The 20,536-nt window shown below is 36.6% G+C and overlaps 2 protein-coding genes across 4 annotated transcripts in view; both read right to left on the bottom strand.

Annotated features, from left to right (window-relative positions):
* The window catches only part of LOC101747091 (serine/arginine repetitive matrix protein 1), a 177,580-nt gene that overhangs the window by 121,254 nt on the left and 35,790 nt on the right, over positions 1-20,536 (bottom strand). The window contains exon 2 of one of the 2 annotated variants that reach the window (XM_012695519.4): positions 18,943-19,050. In XM_012695519.4, coding sequence (XP_012550973.1) covers positions 18,943-19,026 — 84 coding nt within the window. In that variant the 5' untranslated portion in view covers positions 19,027-19,050. Of the gene's footprint in view, positions 1-13,098; positions 13,245-18,942; positions 19,051-20,536 lie in introns of those variants that run through there. The other variant, XM_021351950.3, reaches the window with a different exon arrangement.
* The window catches only part of UGT39C1 (UDP-glycosyltransferase UGT39C1), a 155,754-nt gene that overhangs the window by 126,817 nt on the left and 8,401 nt on the right, over positions 1-20,536 (bottom strand). The gene's annotated exons all lie outside the window — the stretch shown is intronic.

Genomic DNA, 20,536 nt, shown 5'->3' with positions numbered 1-20,536 from the left:
TCTTGGAGTTATAAAGCTATAAATGATAATTAATTGTGTGACGAAAAAATGAAAGGGAAATAAAATGATGGATACCCTAGTCTCGTTCAAATAGGGCTGCGCTGTTGCATACTCATTTGAAACGAAATGGAAAGTATTTCCGCTTATGTCAACTCCTACGGGAAAATTTAAATGCAGGGACATTATTAAGGAAGTATAATTGTAATTTATAATATTTACATACAACAATTGTCAATATTTTATAAATTATTAAATCTCTTTAATATTGTTGATAGTCAACCGGTAATATCGCGTGATATTAGTTTAAAAAAGTGTGTGTGTCCGCTCCGACGCACGACTGGAGTTTACTGGATATAAAAAATTAAACGAAACAATACGAGAAATAGTTCTATATTACGACAACACGATACACTACAGATTATTAACAAATTAACGAGACACAAAACAAACGACTAACAAATATATGAAAATACAATAATGAGAGAAACGCGCGATCAGTACGAGGCTTTGTGGCGGACTGCCGGCGCAGCAGCCCGGCGTCACCTGCGATAACGCATTTCGTGTGACATGCGCAATCAGGCGCATAACGCATTTCGTGTGACATGCTAGTACGATTTTGGTCCCCATAATTTTCATACCCCGGGCCTATATATGTAAATCGATTCTAAAGGAGTAAACTCCAAAAATATTCTGAATTGCACAAATAACATAGGATCCAAAAAGCATATTAAATATCTCGAATTATTAAGTTGTGTCGTTCTAAAAAGGTGACGTAAAAAAACTTTATCCGGTCAATCACCCCTGACCATAGACAATTGAGTGCATGTCAGCCGAGTGACAGATCGTTGCGTCCGAATGATTTATAATGACAGTAGCTTGTGTGGATATTATCGATATGTTAATCTGATTTTATCGATTCTTGACTCTATCTAGTGACGTCTTCACTGCTTCGCTTCGTCATTTTTTACCATACACTATTTTGTAACATTGCAAATCTGATTTTTTAATGAAAGACCCATCTGATAACAACTTCTCAATTTTTCGTTGTCGTTAATATTGTCAAGTAAAAATAAAATAAAACGCCCTTCATCTTAAATAGAATCGAACAAGAAGTCACATTTTCCTAAAATTGTATTCAGGCGTTTTGATGAATAAATACTGCGAATAAAATATTTCAAAACTAGTATTAATCGGTGCGACCTTAGTCGAATGAAACTAGAAAAGCCAATGAACTCATTAACGTATAGGTATTCTTAGTAGTAAATCACACAATTTTATTTCATTGGCGTTAAAATGATAACGTCACATTATAGAAAAAAATATTTAGAAAAAACCAGTACTATAAATAAAATCAAAACAAAGATATTAAAAACGAATAAAACCTAAATATTAGTGAGTAGAACGTATTATGCTGTGCATCAGAAGTGATAAGCATCACCATCCTGTTTCTGTCGCGAAGCATTCATGCGTTATGGTTTGAAGTGCGATGGGTTCCGTTAACACCATTTAACACCAAGTGGATCATGAGCTCGTTCAATCATCTATCTATAAAATAAAATAAAAACAATAAAAAATTTTTTTTTTTCATTAGGAGCATTCCATAAGAGATAATTTAATTAATTAATTAATTTAAAATAATGATTGTTACATTTTGTGTTAATATTAATATTGCCAATCATTATTTGTGTTTTAATAAATAGATTTGCAACAGAAAAGATATGATATATGATGTAGAGAAAGAAAAATCGACGTTTGTCACGGAAAATTACTACGGGCACAGACAGCTTAGATTTAGTTTCAATGTCTAAGGTCGCGGCCTTGCAGTGGTCACCGCAGCGCGACGCTGTGAGGTCGACCGCAGTCACTGCCGATGCGCCCGGTTCGACTGGTAACTTCACGTTGGTCGCCAATGTGAAATACGAATGAACTTGTATCCTCACAAGGATTTCTAAAACGTGATTTGAGAAAGCTTTCCGTTGTTTTGGGAACAGCTCAAGGCTCTAGTAGTGTTTAGCGGTTAAATTGACAGCCTGGCATTACAAGAGTGGAGCTTGAGACATGGATTCAAAACCTCAATTTCCTTGTAATAATAATTATTATAGTTTTTTCCCTACCTATGCTGATAGCCTTGAGAGGCTATTTCAGCTTACCCTAGCGTGTGTAGGTGAGCTCACGGGGCTCAAGCCGGAGAATTGCTAACACTGACCCTAGCAAGAGCAGTGCTTCGCAGAATCTACCACCGGATCGGAAATGCGACCCACTGAGAAGATCCGGCGAGAAACTCAGTGGGCCGTGTCTGTGGGCTAAATCGCTCGTCGAGCCCTTCGTCGCAAGCGACGGGTTCGACGAGGACGGTGACCGGTGGTTGTAGTGCCTAAAAGCACCGTTAATGGATCAGGAGGATCCGTGATGACGCTTTGGGCGACGTCGACGGTTTACCATTCGGCTATTACAGTATGACACATACAACAACAACGCTTCGATCGATTCGAACGATCGCTTCGTGGTAAAACATTTGGACCAGGTTTTTATGTGATAAAGTATATACTGGTGGTAGGATCTCTTGTGGGTCCACACGGGTAGGTACCGCCACCCTGCCTATTTCGGACGTGAAGCAGTAATGCGTTTCGGTTTGAAGGCTGGGGCAGCCGTTGTAACTATAATGAGACCTTAGAACTCATATCTCAAGGTGGGTGGCAGTATTTACGTTGTAGATGTCTATGGACTCCGGTATCCACTTAACATCAGGACATCAGTCCGTGGCCGTGAGCTCGTCCACGATCTAAGCAATAAAAAAAAATTATACAATTTTTTATTTGCGATTTTGTCAAGAAATCTTTACCATTTTAGTAATTTTCATATTTTATATTTTTCTTATAAATATTAGCATAATATATTTAATATAAAAGCGGAATTTACCACGTCAAGAGTTTCACAGAATGACCATAGTCAATATTATTAACTTAATTTAAATTCCACGACACTATCTTAATTATATTTTGAACTCTGGTTTAACCACGTCCCACGTGCCACACAGAACGGCTGCCGTCAAACAAAATAAGCATGCGTGCGTATTCTTTTCTCATTCTAATTTAATATAATATATTCCGTGTTCTAGTTTGTTCTATATTATTAACAATGCAAGACTAGCATGTTCAGCGCAGTGAGACGCCCAAGGCTACCCCGCAGTGCATAGTGGATGCACCACTTTATTGTTCAAATCAGGTACATGCAATCTATTGTGTTTACTGATTTTCAATGTAACGCCGTCAGCACGAAGACCGTATCTTATTTTGTTTTAACGATATTATGTTAGTTTTATTTACATTTCTTCTCTAAAGTATCACAAAGCAAACGGCTTGTCTCGTAGGTCGAACTTTCTCAATTAGAGATGGAATGTAATGGGACGGAGAGATTACTAGCTGTCAGGAAGTCTTTACGAGTTCATTAGGACGATTCATACCCGATCCTGTAGACCGAATGGTAAGCAGTCGACGTCGCTCAAAACACGTCATTACGGATCCTCCCGATCCATTAACGGTGCTTTTAGATACCACAAGCACCAGTCACCGTCCTCGTCGAACCCGTCGCTTGCGACGAAGGGCTCGACGAGCGAATTAACCCATAGACACAGCCCACTGAGTTTCTCGCCGGATCTTCTCAGTGGGTCGCGTTTCCGATCCGGTGGTAGATTCTGCGAAGCACTGCTCTTGCTAGGGCCAGTATTAGCAACACTCCGGCTTGAGCCCCGTGAGCTCACCTACACGTCAAGGACAAGCTGAAATAGCCTCTCAAGGCATCGGCATAGAAAGGATTTAAAAAAAAAAGTTAATCCGATTAAAACATAAGTTTGTTGGCATTTCAAGGAATGTTTATATGACGCATTAAGTAACGTAAGTAAACTAAGCGATCTGGGATTTCGATCAAAAGGGTGTGACAGCTGTTGTGGGATGTTCTTGAGACTTCGACTCCATGTAACCACTGAATAACGGGTGGACTATAAGCTTGTCTCCCCATTTAAAAGAACAAATAGCAGGACAAAATCGACATTTTCAAAGCGATAAAAATGTTAGTATTCAAGTGTTTTAAGTAACATTGAAATCTGTAAAATCGTCTGTCGTGGCGGAAATAAGGAATTAATTTCCCATATATTTATTTTTATTATTATTATTATTAGATATTAGAATTTTATTATTATTAGATATTTCCCATAACAATCAACGTTAGGTTACTATACAAATGACTTTTATCCTGCCCAATGAGTAAATTGCATCATGCAAATATTCATTGAGTGGATTAATAGTCTATGCACTACATTACCCGGGGGCTATCGGGACCTATCTGTACGGCCCATCGAATTCGGACACTGATCCGTGAAACAATGAAGTGTTTAGAACCCTCATACACATACAATACAATATTTAGACAGCCAATAATGGAAGCTTCGCCTTGTATTTAGGGCTGACACAATCGCGTTTTACGACTGAGTCATTTGATTTTGTCTCCGAAAATTTTATTGGCTTAAGAAGCTTTAAAATTATGCTCATCACCCTAAATCGTTGAACACATTCAGACGTTGCATTATTTTCTTTAAGAAAAAAAAAGACCTAACTACCTGACGTAGTGTTAATTTGATGGCAGAATTTTATTATTTTACTAGCGACCCGCCCTCGCTTCGCTTCGGAAACATTTAAACACACATGAAACCAAAAAAATAAAATAAAATTTTTTTTAAAAAAAGTAGCCTATGTTCATCAGGGACAATGTCGGCTTCTAATGGAAAAAGATTTTTTCAAATCGGTCCAGTAGTTTCGGAGCCTATTCGAAACAAACAAACAAACAAATCTTTCCTCTTTATAATATTAGTATAGATACTCTAACGACCAGCCCTAATAAAGTATGAGTCAAACAATAGCAGCTATCGGGCACCGATCTCGACGTGTACCGATGTAATGGAACGAGGGCGGTGCACATCATAAATATCGACAGAAGTTTCGAATTGACAAGGTTATAGTGTACCTGCCTTAAAACGATCGATCATACTCTATTAGCTATCTACTGTGTAATTTGCGTGTAGATTTTTGCTTATCTTGTATCGATGCAGCTTAGCCACCAGCATTTTTATTACTCAATTCGCTTCCATGACAATGACTTAAATCGTATGTTCTTATTAGCTTGATTGACAGACGAGGTGATCCCAATCGGATTAAAATAAAAGGTGAGCTCTTTAAAATTCGTCACAGAATCTTTTCGTTTTCATTTTATCTGGTTGTGTTTTCTGTACCTATTAGTATCTTCACGAGTGCTGAAGTTTGATAGCTTGTTTGCAATGTTACTAATGCGAATGGCATTAGAAAATAAACTATTTTTTTTAAATAAAATATTAGGGCGCAAGACTACATTTGGTTTACGATGAACCACGAAAATCGTTATGGAAAATCGACACCTTTATGTATTAAAGTCGATGAATGTTTCCCATAGATTCCGAAGCGGCTGATTCGTTTTTTTAAGAAATCTTCAAATTGCCCTAGCAGGATAATCCTGTGAAGCTTGGTACCGATCGGATCAAAGTTAAACCAAAGATCAGCTAGCAAACGGGCCGGGCTTAACTAATTCGTCATAAATATTGACGTTATAAAAAATGTAGAGAAAAACATAATAAGACAAACTCGTCAAAAAAACCGTTGTTTTCAATTATTACTAGATTACAAACTGACTGGTACTGCACAACAATAAAAATTAGCCGTTTTTTGGAAAAAAAAGGTCGTTAAAGTTTCATGTAGATTATTCCTCTACCACAGTACGAAGATAACATAATACTCATGAACATTTATAATTGTAAAACATTAAAAACACATAAGACAGTGTGGGAACAGGAAGTTAATTATACCAATGCTTCTCATGTCCAATGTCGCTATGAGCTGAGATAATTTACGAAACATACACAAAAGTTCGTTCCATATAAAGTCTGATGGATTGCCAAAACTATATAAAGGCAGGGAGTTGTATTATTGAGACGCCTTGACTCTACGCAAAGGTCGTTCTTCAGCGGAGCTGTCAGATAAAAGGAAAGGTTTTACCGATAAAAAGATAATATATTTTCGTATCCATTGCACAATATATTATAAGACTTTGGTAAATATCATAACTGTATTTTCTGCTCATTGTATATTTTACTCAAACCTTAGACATCCCTGAAATTGGTCAGATTAATAAAAATACCAACCGTTATGATTTGAAGCTCGGTGAAACGAAAGGAAATAATGAAAAAACACAACCGTATCAATAGGATTTTGCTAACGAAAAACCGAGATTGAATATACTTCTGCAGGTTTCTCTTTTACCGCGTATGAACTGAATACAGTTTTTTGTTTGTTTATTAGTTGTTAACGTGCAGTAACATAATAGTAGCATGATTGCATTGGAAGCCCGCGCGGGGATGTGCCATAAATCTGTCTATTTCTGTCTAGTAGCATAATATATTGTAGACTTTGATTGCATCGCTTAAAATAAGATGGTTCAAAAACTAATCTGTTCATTTTTGGTAGTAAAAAAACTGTTACTTCCAAAAAAAACTCTTATTTACATTCCGTCTATATTAAGAATATGTTGGCCATAAGACTATAGTAAATTGAAGAGTTAATAAATGATCAATCAATGTAAACTAAATATTATCATGAACTATCATCATTCGTACAAAACAGAACCATATTGAAGTGAACGTTACAAATCAATAAACAAACAGTTATATCTCATATTGAGCAAGATGTAGTTCAAACTGTGAACGCGCATGAAACCGAAAGTGATTGAAGATCGTAAACCGGCTCGTTATCCGACCACCTGACCCTTTGGCCACACAAGGTCGTACATTTGTAAGCTCTGACAAAGATTTGTTGCGTCTCGAAAGAACTTTACGTTCGAAAAATGAAATATTCCGTATTTGGTAACTGTAAGACTTTAAACTAGTTTCAAATTCAGTTTCTAGAGAATAAAGCCCACTGAGTTTCTCGCCGGATCTTCTCAGTGGGTCGCGTTTCCGATCCGGTGGTAGATTCTGCGAAACACTGCTCTTGCTAGGGCCAGTGTTAGCAACACTTCTGGTTTGAGCCCCCTGAGCTCACCTACACGTCAAGGAGAAGTTAAAATAGCCTCTAAGACTATCAGCATAGGTAGGAAAAAAAGAAAGGAACATTCAGTCGATATACAGAAAGAAGTTTATACCTTACATAGCCTATTCCCAAACTCGAAAAGAGAATCACTAAGATCAAAGATTATACAAATATAAATTACCACATCACACAATATTCCGTTGTTAACAAACTTTTTGACGGTTTATCTACCAGGAATCTCTTGGATGGTTTTTATTTTGACCCTTATCCGCAGGGATTTGAGCTAATGGTAGGGCGTATTGTAAGCCCGCATGGATAGGCGAATCCATATTGCTTATTTCTGTAGCGAATCAGTAATGTATTCCTGTTTGAAGGGCAGCACAAGGGATATACAATGCAAACTGAGACTTCAATCTCATATTACAAGATAGGTATTGTATTTACGTTATAATCTCTATGAGCACTGGTAGCTACAACAGATGGGCAGTGAGCTTGTTCATCCTTCTACACAATTAAAAAAAGTATTTTTATTAAGCTCATAATTCGTAATAGGCTATTAATTATCGTGTCTGAAATCGACAGCAGTTCTAATATGGAGCGATATTGTGGAACGTGCCAGAATATGTTGTTTTCCAGTTCAAAATTAATGTTATTAAAATTAATGTTGAAAATTAATTTCGTTAATACCAATTCGATTGTATGATAGGCTACCTAGCCTTGAGAGGCTATTTCAGCTTCTCCTTGATGTGTAGATGAGTTCACGGGCTGGAACCGGGAGTGTTGCTAACACTGGCCCTAGCAAGAGCCATGCTTCGCAGAATCTACCACCGGATCGGAAACGCGACCCACTGAGAAGATCCGGCGAGAAAATCAGTGGGCTGTGTCTATGGGCTAATTCGCTCGTCGAGCCCTTCGTCGCAAGCGACGGGTTCGACGAGGACGGTGACCGGTGGTTGTAGTGCCTAAAAGCACCGTTAATGGATCAGGAGGATCCGTGATGACGCGCTTTGGGCGACGTCGACGGTTAAACCAGTGACCAAATACTAGCTGTAAAATATACAAACGAGTTTTATTTACTGTCGGTTTACCGTCGATCACCTTTGAACTTCAAAAGGTTATTTACTTCAAATTTAAAACTACGCATAACATCAACAACAATATTTCTCCGAATTTTAATGTCCCATAATAAGCAATACAATAGCAATTTCCATTTTGCATAAAATTATGCAAAAAAGTTTTAAAATACGAATGCACTGTACAGAAATTTTACCTCTACTATGAAACGTGGTGAGTCGTTGACACTTGTTTTAATGAGCAGTATATTTGTTGCTTTCAAGCAAAAGTATTACTTAAGTTTGGTAATACATCAAGTTATTAGTTCAATACACCTAACTTAAGTGACATATACTTATCTATATATTAATACGTGAAGCAAAAACGCTGTACTCCTTTTTACGAAATTTGCGCGGACGGAGGAGTATGAAATTTTCCACACTTATAGAGAATATCGAGAAGGAGTGCTCAATGCTATTTTTTTTATTAGGCATAAATGGTGCATCACATAAAAAAAAAGCATTACACACCCTGCCATGTATTTGACACACACACACACACTCATATATACTCTTTTGTTTATTGTTTAGCCTGTGATCCAATTGAGAATAGATCAATATTGTTAGTCTTTAATATTATTTGTCTATAGTGTAATTTTGGCGAAATCTGTGATTACAGAAGCATAATAGTCTTTGACAATGGAACCATAATAATGTTCAAACTTATAACTTCAATTAATTATAGTCGAATTTCGACTACTGCGGGACCACTAGTATATCTTAAAGAATGAATATGGATGAAAAATGAAATTAAAACAAACAAGCCCAAAAATACATTTTCTGTCTTCGTCCCTCAGAGCTAAACATAGTTTTTTCTCCGATAATAAATAGATCGTTTTCTTTACGTAATCATAAACTGAATCCTCAATATTACGTATAATAATAATAAAATAACAATAAATAATAAAAATTATTTATTGCCTTTCACATCAAATAAAATAAAATGAAATACAAAAAAAAGAAAAGAAAAAAAAAGAGAAAAAGGCAAAAGGCGGTGAATGGCTTTGCGGGAATGAAGGCAAGGTACGTGTGTATAATTTTTTTTTTTTTTTTTTATGATTGAAAGTTTACTGGTGGCCCGAAGGCCTTTCCAGTTTCACCAGGACAGGTGGGCGAGCAAAGGCTCAGCCAAGAGGGGTGGGATTTGCTAACAACTGCCCGAGCGCCTCCGAAGGAGACCTAACAACTCAAGAGCAATTGTTTCGCGAATGAATCTACTACCGGATCGGAATCGCGACCCGCTGAGAAGATCCGGCGAGAAACTCAGCGGGCTGATGCATGGGTTAGGTTGCACGTCGACCTCTTTGTCGAGTTCGACGAGTACGGTTACCGGGGTCCCTAAGCCTGCCCCTAGTATTAGAGCTGAAGGCAGTGTATAAATTAGTAAAATTAGTAAAAAAAAAGTGTGTGTGTCCGCTCCGACGCACGACTGGAGTTTACTGGATATAAAAAATTAAACGAAACAATACGAGAAATAGTTCTATATTACGACAACACGATACACTACAGATTATTAACAAATTAACGAGACACAAAACAAACGACTAACAAATATATGAAAATACAATAATGAGAGAAACGCGCGATCAGTACGAGGCTTTGTGGCGGACTGCCGGCGCAGCAGCCCGGCGTCACCTGCGATAACGCATTTCGTGTGACATGCGCAATCAGGCGCATAACGCATTTCGTGTGACATGCTAGTACGATTTTGGTCCCCATAATTTTCATACCCCGGGCCTATATATGTAAATCGATTCTAAAGGAGTAAACTCCAATTATAAAAATTTTAGAAAAAAAAAACAAAACATCGTCAAATTTTACTGATATTACACGAGATTGAGTAGATCTGAAAAACTACGATTTCTAAGGTTTCATAATATTAGATTTTAATTGAATTCTAAACTCTACACTTGTAAATAATTGCGATTTAGAATTGACACTCCCAACAGTCCCAACACCATTGTTGATTTTGGACAAAAACGTTCTTACAAGGCTTATCTCAGAGTTCAGCTTACAGAACTTAAAAAAACATTCTCAAAACGCATTCCTTTTCCATTGAAATTCTTAACCGGAATTGATGAATCGTATTATCGTACCTTAATATTAAATAAACACAATGCATCAAACATATTGTGTGCATGACAATATTGTTATATTAGAATTACGTGACCAAAGCTCAGACATGCTTTGTTCTACGTAGTTTTCGTATAGAATTAACATGCGATTCTATACCTTAATGCTTCCTGGTCGTTTGCTATGAGGAAAACCTGAACAATCAATAGTTAATTTACTAACAGTGTATCAATTTTCGAAGCCCTAACCTTTTTTTGAGATGCGGGAATCTCGAAAGGCCTTTCCAGTTTTACCGAGATAATTAAACTCAAGGCCCAACCGGGAGGGCAGCTTTCCAAACTACCGCTAACAGCTAATCAGGACGAGTGATTGCTACGCGATGGTATAGACAAAACGACAGTAACGGTATCAGCCTGCCAGAATATTTGCTTTATTTACTGAAGTTGGTGTGACGTGGAGGTGAACTAGTATTATATAACACGTAATTACTTCAAAAGCGATCTTATGCTTAGGGCTGCGATAACCTTAACATTAGACGAACAACGACCTCCTTTGTCCCGATTAATTAATAAAAAAAACTGACTCTGGTTCAACGAAATGAAGTATCGATTCGGTAATCGATATCTATCTATCACAAGTTTCGAAATGAATAAAAAATCGGCACCATACAAAAAGGCACTGTCACACGAACCGCGTCGCTCTGGTGGCCACAATGTCCACATATCGAATGTCATATGAGTCACCGCAAGGCGATCCCGAATGCAAGGTGAATACACCGACTAATGCCCGTTCCAAATACGGATAAACCAGCCACATTTTATTTAACATTTGGAACTGCCACCGAAAATTCGAAAGCACTAAAATTGTTTTTGTCGCGTTATACCGTACCATTATTTTGGTAATAAATTAAATTTAGTGTAGACCAACCCCGAATCGATACTAGAAAGCTATTGCTTAAGACTATGTAAATCGTAAACTCACGAGTCCAGCTTGGCCCGTGAAAATGAGGCTATTTGAGACAGGCTGAAGAACAGGATTAATTAAGAGTGATTAAAACGAAAATTTAAGTTAATAATATCCAACAAAAGTGGCGGATCAAAGACGATTGCATGCAGCAGAGATGCGAATGTTGCGATGGATGTGCGGAGTAACGAGAATGGATAGAATACGGAATGAATATATTAGAGGAAGTCTGAAAGTGGCACCTCTGACAGAGAAGCTGAGGAGTGCGCGTTTGGGATGGAACGGACATGTGATGAGACGAAATGAAAATGAGGTTGGTAAGAAAGTGTGAACTATGAATGTGGAAGGATATAGAGGAAGAGGTAGACCTAAGAAGAAATGGATGGATTGCGCGAAAGGCGATATGGGTAAGTGGGGAGTGAGCGAAGAAATGGTAGAAGAGTATGGAAGGAGAAAACATGTTGCGCCGACCCCAAGTGACTGGGAGAAGGGCAGGATAATAATGATGATAAAACGAAAATTTAACTTAAATCAAATCAATTCAGAACTTGGAATATTTGAAATTATAAAACTGTTTTTCTTGTAAGAAAATAGCAAGCGTTTAAAGGAAATACGCATTACATAACGAAATTGTCAATGAATATTTAAAAATGGAAATTTTAGAGTTTTAGATAATTGTATAAAAATGTTATCACTGATCCTCCCACGTCCGTACCTGCCCGACCTTCTTACCACTGATTAACGCTCGAAATTGACGCAACGTAGAAATGCGGTAGTTACAAGTGGAATTTACATAAAATGGCGCTCCCACAAACGAGGCAATGTCAACTGGCTATTCTTAAATATTCGCTACTGAGTTTGAACGGTATTGCGTAATTTTTTATCTAGGTACGATGTCGCGTAAATAGCACATACACTACGTTATAGTAGTAGCCTTTAATGTTACGTAAATAGCAGAAACTAATTATCTTACTGAAGTCGCGTACAGGAATTCAATCAATAAAAATTATATTAACCCTAAAGTTATTGAATACGCAAAATTTATTAACTTCAGAAAACTAACTTGTCTGTAAGTCTTGCTTTGTAGGGTTCAAGATCAAAATATGTGTGCAAATGGAGGCAAATAGCAAAAGCCCAACAGATACTCAAGTTTCATACACAAAAAGTAGCTACAAAAAGATCTAAGTTCATACATGATTTATTAAAATACTAAGTATTAATTATTATTAGTATGTACAATCAATTTAGAAAACCCTGTATTGGCGCTTAAAGAATCATGAATACAGCTTAATAAATAACAAATGTTTTTATCAATTGTAAACCATGATAATACCTCTGGTTCCTTCTAAAGTTAACATTCAAATGGGAATTTATTTTTAACGCATTGTAATTCTGCCTTTTATGGCTTTAATTATTATTACCTAACTAAATAGAATTGCTAAGGTTACTGTTCAATGGTATTATGAATTAGAAAAAAAAGTTTTAATGCAATTTGTTTTACTGATTCGATATTTTTGCATTACAAATTTTTGTTTCAAAACACTTTTGAATTTTATTGCAATTCTTCATAATATTCAAAAAATATCTAGAAACTATCTATTAGTATAAATGAGCTCTTAAAACGAATCATATGAGATTTCCATTCACGAATCCAATATTGGTTCGTGAGAAAACCACGCCGTAACACTGAATGCTTAATTAGATCGTTCTTAATAAATTTTTTAAATCGCCAAGGTTCCTATCTACAGCTAAACCATAATACGATAATGATTCAGGCATTTTCACGCCTAACGATTCAATAACAAGCACAACAATTTAATAATAATACACTTTGATCGCACTTTAAAAAAATTAAAGGCACTTCTGTCACGATCACTTCACCACAATAGTCTAATAGGGTTTTAATTTTGTATTCTGTTTTTTTTTTTAATTGCAGTAGTGATAACAAGCGTCACGAGGCCGGCCGTCGGAAGCTGAGAACCACAGAGCACTACTAAACCATTGTATGCAGTTGGATTGTACGTCTGTTTAGCTTATTATGGACATTTTCCATTCTCACAGTGGGGCAATCACTAAGTCGATACGATGTAGTGTTACTAACAGATGTTTTGGTAGCCTCGTGTCAAGGCGATAACTGATTAGCTTGAAGAATCGGTGTTTAGTTTGTGCATTTTACTAATATGTATATAGTACTGAGTCGTAATATTACTACTGCCTCTACGCACGTTAAGTTTTTTTTTATTGCTTAGATGAGTGGACGAGCCTTCGATCAACAATAGTAACTATTGTTGATCGAAGGGACGAGCTCACAGCCCACCTGGTGTTTAAGTGGTTACTGGAGCCCATAGACATCTACAACGTAAATGCGCCACCCACCTTAAAATATAAGTTCTAAGATCTCAGTATAGTTACAACGGCTGCCCTACCCTTCAGACCGAAACGCATTACTGCTTCACGGCAGAAATAGGCAGGACGGTGGTACCTACCCGCGCGGACTCACAAGAGGACCTACCACCAATAATACGTAAAATATAATTCTGCGGGTTTGATTTTTATTACACGATGGTATTCTTTCACCGTGGAAGTAAATCGTGAACATTTGTGACGTATTTCATTAGAAAAATTGGTACCCGCCTGGGATTCGAACATCGGTGCATCGCTCAACACGAATGCACCGAACGTCTTCTTATCCTTTAGGCCACGACACCTTTTTTTATTATAGGTTTCTCGAAAAACATAAACAATGTTTAAATAATTCCGCAGTTTCTTATCGCCACAACAGAATACAGATTTTTACCACAATAAAACTGTATTCATACAAAGATAATCCTGTCATAAATAATTGTATCCATCCTTCGCAGTGAATTTCATTCAATTTGTAAAACAATATCGCAGCCATCTTACAAACAACATACATACATTGTTGTTTAAACTACACTATTTATGTAATATAGATAATTGAAAAGAACCGCATAATATGTAAAATGCATACGTAAATAAATATACAAATAAGGTTTTGTGTTCAATATCACAGTCTTAGTAAGAAATGTTAAACCTAGCAGCTAAAGCTCCGATTATGTTGGAGGTAGGACGCAACGCCCTGTGAGGAACATAGTAACTTGACTGTAATCTGTGAAGAGTACTGATATTCTAACAATGTTAAATACTGATTATTGGAACGAAGTTCCTTATCGCGCGTTGTGAAAGGGGGCTAGACGGAAAAAATTCTTACGAAAAGTTGTCACGACACTTTTTAGATCCGTCATTCTGACCAATCAACGTGTAGGCGCTTATCGCGTGACATTGCTCGTATCCGATTGGTCCGCGTAATGAGTACAATTTCTCGAGATAGCGTTTCAACAATAGTAATTTAGTTCATAGTATTGTTTTTTTCTTCTTCATAATGCCGTAATTTATTATTATAACTTTAAAAAAAAAATTACAATTCCTTCACTAATTAATCGAAAGGAACTTCGTTCCATCCGGGTGTCCCTTGACACCTCTGAAGTTTTTTTATTATTATTTATTGTACAGATGAGTGTACTAGAAAACTGCAAGGTGAATGCATCGGACAGATACAAACTACTATTCCGGTTAGACAGGTACCTTTTAAAAAAAAATTAAATACATACGTAACACATGTTTTTTTTTATTGCTTATATGGGCGGACGAGCTCACAGCCCACCTGGTGTTAAGTGGTTACTGGAGCCCATAGACATCCACAACGTAAATGCGCCACCCACCTTGAGATAGAAGTTCTAAGGTCTCACGTATAGTTACAACGGCTGCCTCACCCTTCAAACCTAAACGCATTACTGCTTCACGGCAGAAATAGGCAGGGTGGTGGTACCTACCCGCGCGGACTCACACGAGGTCCTACCACCAGTAAAAAATAAACTTCCGTTCATAATAAACTTCCTCAATGAAATAATAATATCGTGTAATCAAAAATCAAACTCGCAATAATAATAATTTTCTTAATTACTGTTCGTACAGAAGAAGAAGGGTCGTCGTACCCCTTCGTCGTGCCCGCGCTGGCTGGTTAAGCCTGGGGCAAGGGGGTCGTTCCCGATTGTAAGATCGGTTGCAAAGTTGGGTCGATTGGGGGGTTTATGTCCACCTCCATTGTTGATACCGCGGGAGCCGGTGCAGCAGGAGCACTCACCGCTGCATCCCGTTGAGCTCTTTTTTTGCTTTTTTTTCAATTTTTTAAGCCGTTTTTTTTTTTTGTTTGGGACCTGTTCGTACATCGTATTACATACGGGTTTTAGTAGGTGCCACCACCCTATCTAGTACTGACTCGAAACAGTCATGCGTTGCGGGCTTAAAATTGATAGTCGTAATAAAATTGAGACTTCTCATGTCTTAAGCGACTTTCGCGGTGTTGTGTCTAGTGTCCCAGGAACCATTTAATATCAAGAAGTTCGTCAGCTATCTTTTCTATAGCAAAAAGAAACATAAAAGGCAAATTCTGCCACTTCTGTTGGCTCCATGACAGATTTGTGTGTCTAAATATTATGCATGAATAATAGTTTAATAATTTACACAGTCATTAATAAATTCCTGCTTACGAAATCGGTACGAGCGTTTAATAATCTAATCCGTCATGTTTATATTAATTTATTGCAAAACTTTCACAGTTTTCTGTATTTCATTACGAAGAGAGCTATTCGTGTGAACGTGATGTAATTGATAATTATGGAATAATTTGAAGAGTTTGAAATGCCAACAATTAAAAGTTTATTTAGTTAATTTATTTACGTCTTGCTGAGAAAAAAAAATTACTCATAAGAATAATCGATTGGCATAGGATTCGAATGATATAAATTCGCTCGTGACTCATAGATTCAAGCCGCTTACTTGGCTTAATTTGGAACCGTTGTAGATGTCTATGGGCTTCATTCAGTAAGCACTTAACACCAGGTGGGCTGTAAACTCATCCGCCCATTTAAGCAATAAATAAAAAACTCATGTCGAAACAAATCTCGGAGAATACAAGGCGGGCAACACTCACTCACGGAAATAACGTCACCGGGCTGGCGGATGGCTGTCGATGACACACCTGACTTTCCCAATTGCATACCTGACTTAGCCTATAGACACAGCCCACTGAGTTTCTCGCCGGATCTTCCCAGTTCGTCTCGATTCCGATCCGGTAGTAGATTCTCTCTTGCTAGGCCTAGCGTTAGCAAATTCTCTCAGGTTGAACCCGTGAGCTCACCTACCCATCCGGGCGTAGCTGGAATGGCCTCTTAGGCTACCAGCCAGTAGGTAGGAAAAGAAAATAAGGCCACATACCCCGCTGACCCTGGGAAACCGTGAATTTATGTAGTCCGTGAACTCGTTTACTTATTTACAGCATTAAAAAAATATGTAAAAATTGCCAATAAGTATAAGGCATTAGGTGCATTAGCAAAGCAACTGCCCTAAAGCTGGTAGGTCTCCTTCGAAGGCGCTCGGACAACTGTTGGTAAATTCCGCATCTCCTGGTTGAGCCCGTGCTCGCCCGACTCTCTTGATAAAACTGAAAGGGCCACCGGGCCACTAGTAATACTTCCTTCCCAAAAAAAATAAAAAGACAGTTTCATTCAGAATTAATAAAAAAATTCATAAGAAAACACATTCCGTTTTAAATAGCTTATTACCCAATACAAGTAACAAATTTAAAACAACAACTATGTATCTGAAAAATACAATCTCGGTTGACGAACATTACAAACAATACAAACAGAGTTGCTACTATTGTAAAATATATTAGCGATTATTATTAATGTAAAAATATTTAAAATAGTACACTGTTTATTTCTCTTCAAGACTATCGCTGACTGGTGAGTATCGTTATGAGTCCGACTAAGAGTTCTTTGATGATTTTTAAAAGCAAAGTGAACCGAGTCTGGAATTCGCGTGTTTGTTAAGTTAATAGAACAAAGTCATATAACATGCACCGTATAACATTAGCAACAGGAGTTATCGCAGTCGTAAAATGCAACCTTGGTACTAGCATTGCAATTCCAGTTAATTACTAACGTTATGATTCTCGGTTACACAATCGGTTTACCGAAATACCATGTACTTGTACTTGTACTTCTTCAGATCTTAATTACGTTTTCGATCGAAAACCAAAACATGATTAAGAATTCGCCGATTAATTATCATTTTAATAGTCCACTATTACTAAAAATTACACATTTTTACTATTGACTTCTGTAAACATTATTCCGCGATCCAAATAAACATATGTTGTAGTAGTCAATTTTAAAATAGAACTAAACGAATTTTGTACTATACAGAATGTCTACTTGTAACTCAATAAAAATAATCGAATGTATGGAATAAATGTGAAAAATCCTTTAAATTATAATTGAATTTATATTCGATATTCCTGTAAAACACTCTAAATAGACTTACGAACTCACGCTACACTTGGTTTTCAATGTCTTCCTAGATACTGTATAAACTATCCCCCCCCCCCCCTGTTAAGTCAGGACGAATGACTGCTTGTAACTAAACTATTTTTTACTGGTGGTAGGACCTCTTGTGAGTCCACACGGGTAGGCACCACCACCCTGCCTATTTCTGCCGTGAAGCTGTAATGCGTTTCGGTTTGAAGGGTGAGGCAGCCGCTGTAACTATACTGAGACCTTAGAACTTAAATAATCTAATAATAACTTAATCTCAAGGTGGGTGGCGCATTTACGTTCTAGATGTCTATGGGCTCCAGCAGTAACTACTTAACACCAGGTGGGCTGTGAGCTCGTCCACCCATATAAGCAATTAAAAAAAAACATAGGTAAGGTTTCCATACGTTTTTTATCACTGCTGCTCTGTCTATATTATAGACTCTATAATAATTATTTTTCGTCACAAAAACTTGCTTGATGCGATACGAATTTGACATGATGACTTGTCCGTCCGACACGGACAAAAACTTGAGATAAAAGCGGGATCGTTACATCTTTTAATGATACCTTGTTTTAATGTTGTGCCAAAAATTAGTTTTTGTTTAAATTTAAATCGACGTGTGGCTGATGATACTATTTCGGCTGATTGTGTTATTATGAATATATTATAGTATAAAAACATATAAAATGTCGGATGTGCCGCGAAATAATCATGACTTCGTTTAAACTGTTTGGAACTAAACTGCGATCGTTCTATATTTTGGATCGCCGAAGAAGAACAATAGAAGTCGCAATGCTAGGTAGCGAATAAACATCACGATTCTTGGCTCTTCCTCTATTATCTGCATGTGGAATCATGCCTTTAGTTCGCGGTTATCTTATATAATTTTAAAGCGGTTTACAGTGCCGCCACGTGATGTTATTTAAGATGGGCCAATAAATAGCAAATTTTCAGATTAAAAATTTCACATATTCATTATCATTATTATTTATTGATTTGCCACCTGTTGTTAAGGAGTCACAGGTGACCTTGAGACATGAATACTATGTTTAAGTTTTATAGAATAACGACTGCCCCACCCTTCAAACCGAAACGCATTTCTGCTTAACTACAAAAATGGGCGACGCCCTGCGACCAGTAGACGGTATAATAATTAAAAACATATATATAATACCTGCTCCAGAATAGATGTATACCTAGTATATACCAAATCGTTATCACATAACTCAAGTTGTCAGTACCAAAATAAACGATACTTTATGCCTAAATGAAATTCTTTATACCTTTGCTAGAACCTCCTCAAATGTTGCAGCCTGTAAGGGCGGTGACGCCGGTGGCGTTTCCCGAGATAGTGCTGTAAGGGGCATTCTGTCAATTCATCACTGAGATACCTGCAAGAAAACAAAAAATTGAATTAGCACAAAAATGTTTCCACATACCGGGTTGTGGTCGAAAATAAACATTACACTTTTTTCCGCATTGTAACTCAATTTAAAAAAAATTATTAAATGTAAAAAAAACTTGACTTAAATTGAAAACTGAAGTAAAGCTAAAACAATTAAAGTAATAAGTTTATGTTATTTACATGAGTTCTTGATACGAGCAAATTTTCAAGTTAATCGGACAATTGTTATCCGATTAACGCACTTGTTGACAAGTCTCTTGACGACTCTCCTTTCCATCGGTAGAAAAAGGTCTTAAAAGTTATTTTTTTATATTATTATGTTAAAAAAACCCATTACATAGAGATTAAACATAGATCAAGCCAATAAAACGGGTTAAGAACAACTGGTGTAATGTTGTAAGCCCGTGGGACTACCACGATCCTGCTTATTTTTTCTACGAAATTATTATGCACTCTGTTTTAAATAGTCGAATTCGTTTCAATTAAAATAAATACAATAAACTTGTAACTTCACTCTAATTTGCTGACTAAATAAATAATTGAAAAGGATAAAAGAAAAAATTAGCGATTAGTCAAGCGTATTTTGTATCGTTTTTAAACGACATATATAATTTTAACTACTATCGTTGTTAGTAAACGCAATGTGAGTGATTCTAGCTGAGGCGATGTTTCGTCTCTTTAACATTTGGACATTAACTGGAGCTCGAAATATACGCTTCTGGATCCTGTTTCGAAGAGTAAACGCGCTGACTGCAAACACAGATATATAACCACATTTATAAATCCTGAGGAAACAATGTCTTAGCTGTAATTCTAACAAAAAGTTTATAGTAACGTTATGGAACATGTAAATTAAATTGCATAATATTACAACGATATATTTCAAAGAACTTTCTGTTATGTAAAATATCAGAATAAAGAACCACTCGAAGTGTGTTTATGAATAAGCGAACACTTGTATCAAAAGACAAAGTGAAGAAGTAAACAATATAAATTATATTGTTATTTTGAAATAAAAATATATATTTTACGCATTTCTATTGCGCAGTTTCGCTTCACTGTATTACTAAAAATACCTATAGTATCACTATTTTTGTTTTCTAGAATAATCTTTAAAAATAATCTCAAACGTGGGTTAATCGAAGCGCATAGACAACGTGAAAACCACTGCTCGCTTTGTGACATATGGTATCAAATCTTCATTGAATAACTGAGGCTACTGGTATATAGAAAGGCAAAATAAAGTTAAAATGCAAAATTTAAAGGAAATGTAATACATTATTTCCCCATAAAAATAGCAGAGCAACGGTACAGTTCGAGCTCAATAATATATTTTTCCAACGTTAATGAAAAAATCATCCTTATTTCTGAATTTTCTATTATTAATATTTCATACTCCAAAATGAATCGTTTAATAAAATTTACATTGCTCATTCATTTTAAGTGCTTCTTCAAGTTTAAGAGTGAAAGTG

The sequence above is a fragment of the Bombyx mori genome, chromosome 8, assembly GCF_030269925.1.
Source record: "Bombyx mori chromosome 8, ASM3026992v2".
Lineage (NCBI taxonomy): Eukaryota > Metazoa > Arthropoda > Insecta > Lepidoptera > Bombycidae > Bombyx > Bombyx mori.
Note: the sequence above shows the minus strand (reverse complement) of the source record. Positions and strands in the feature narration are given on the sequence as shown.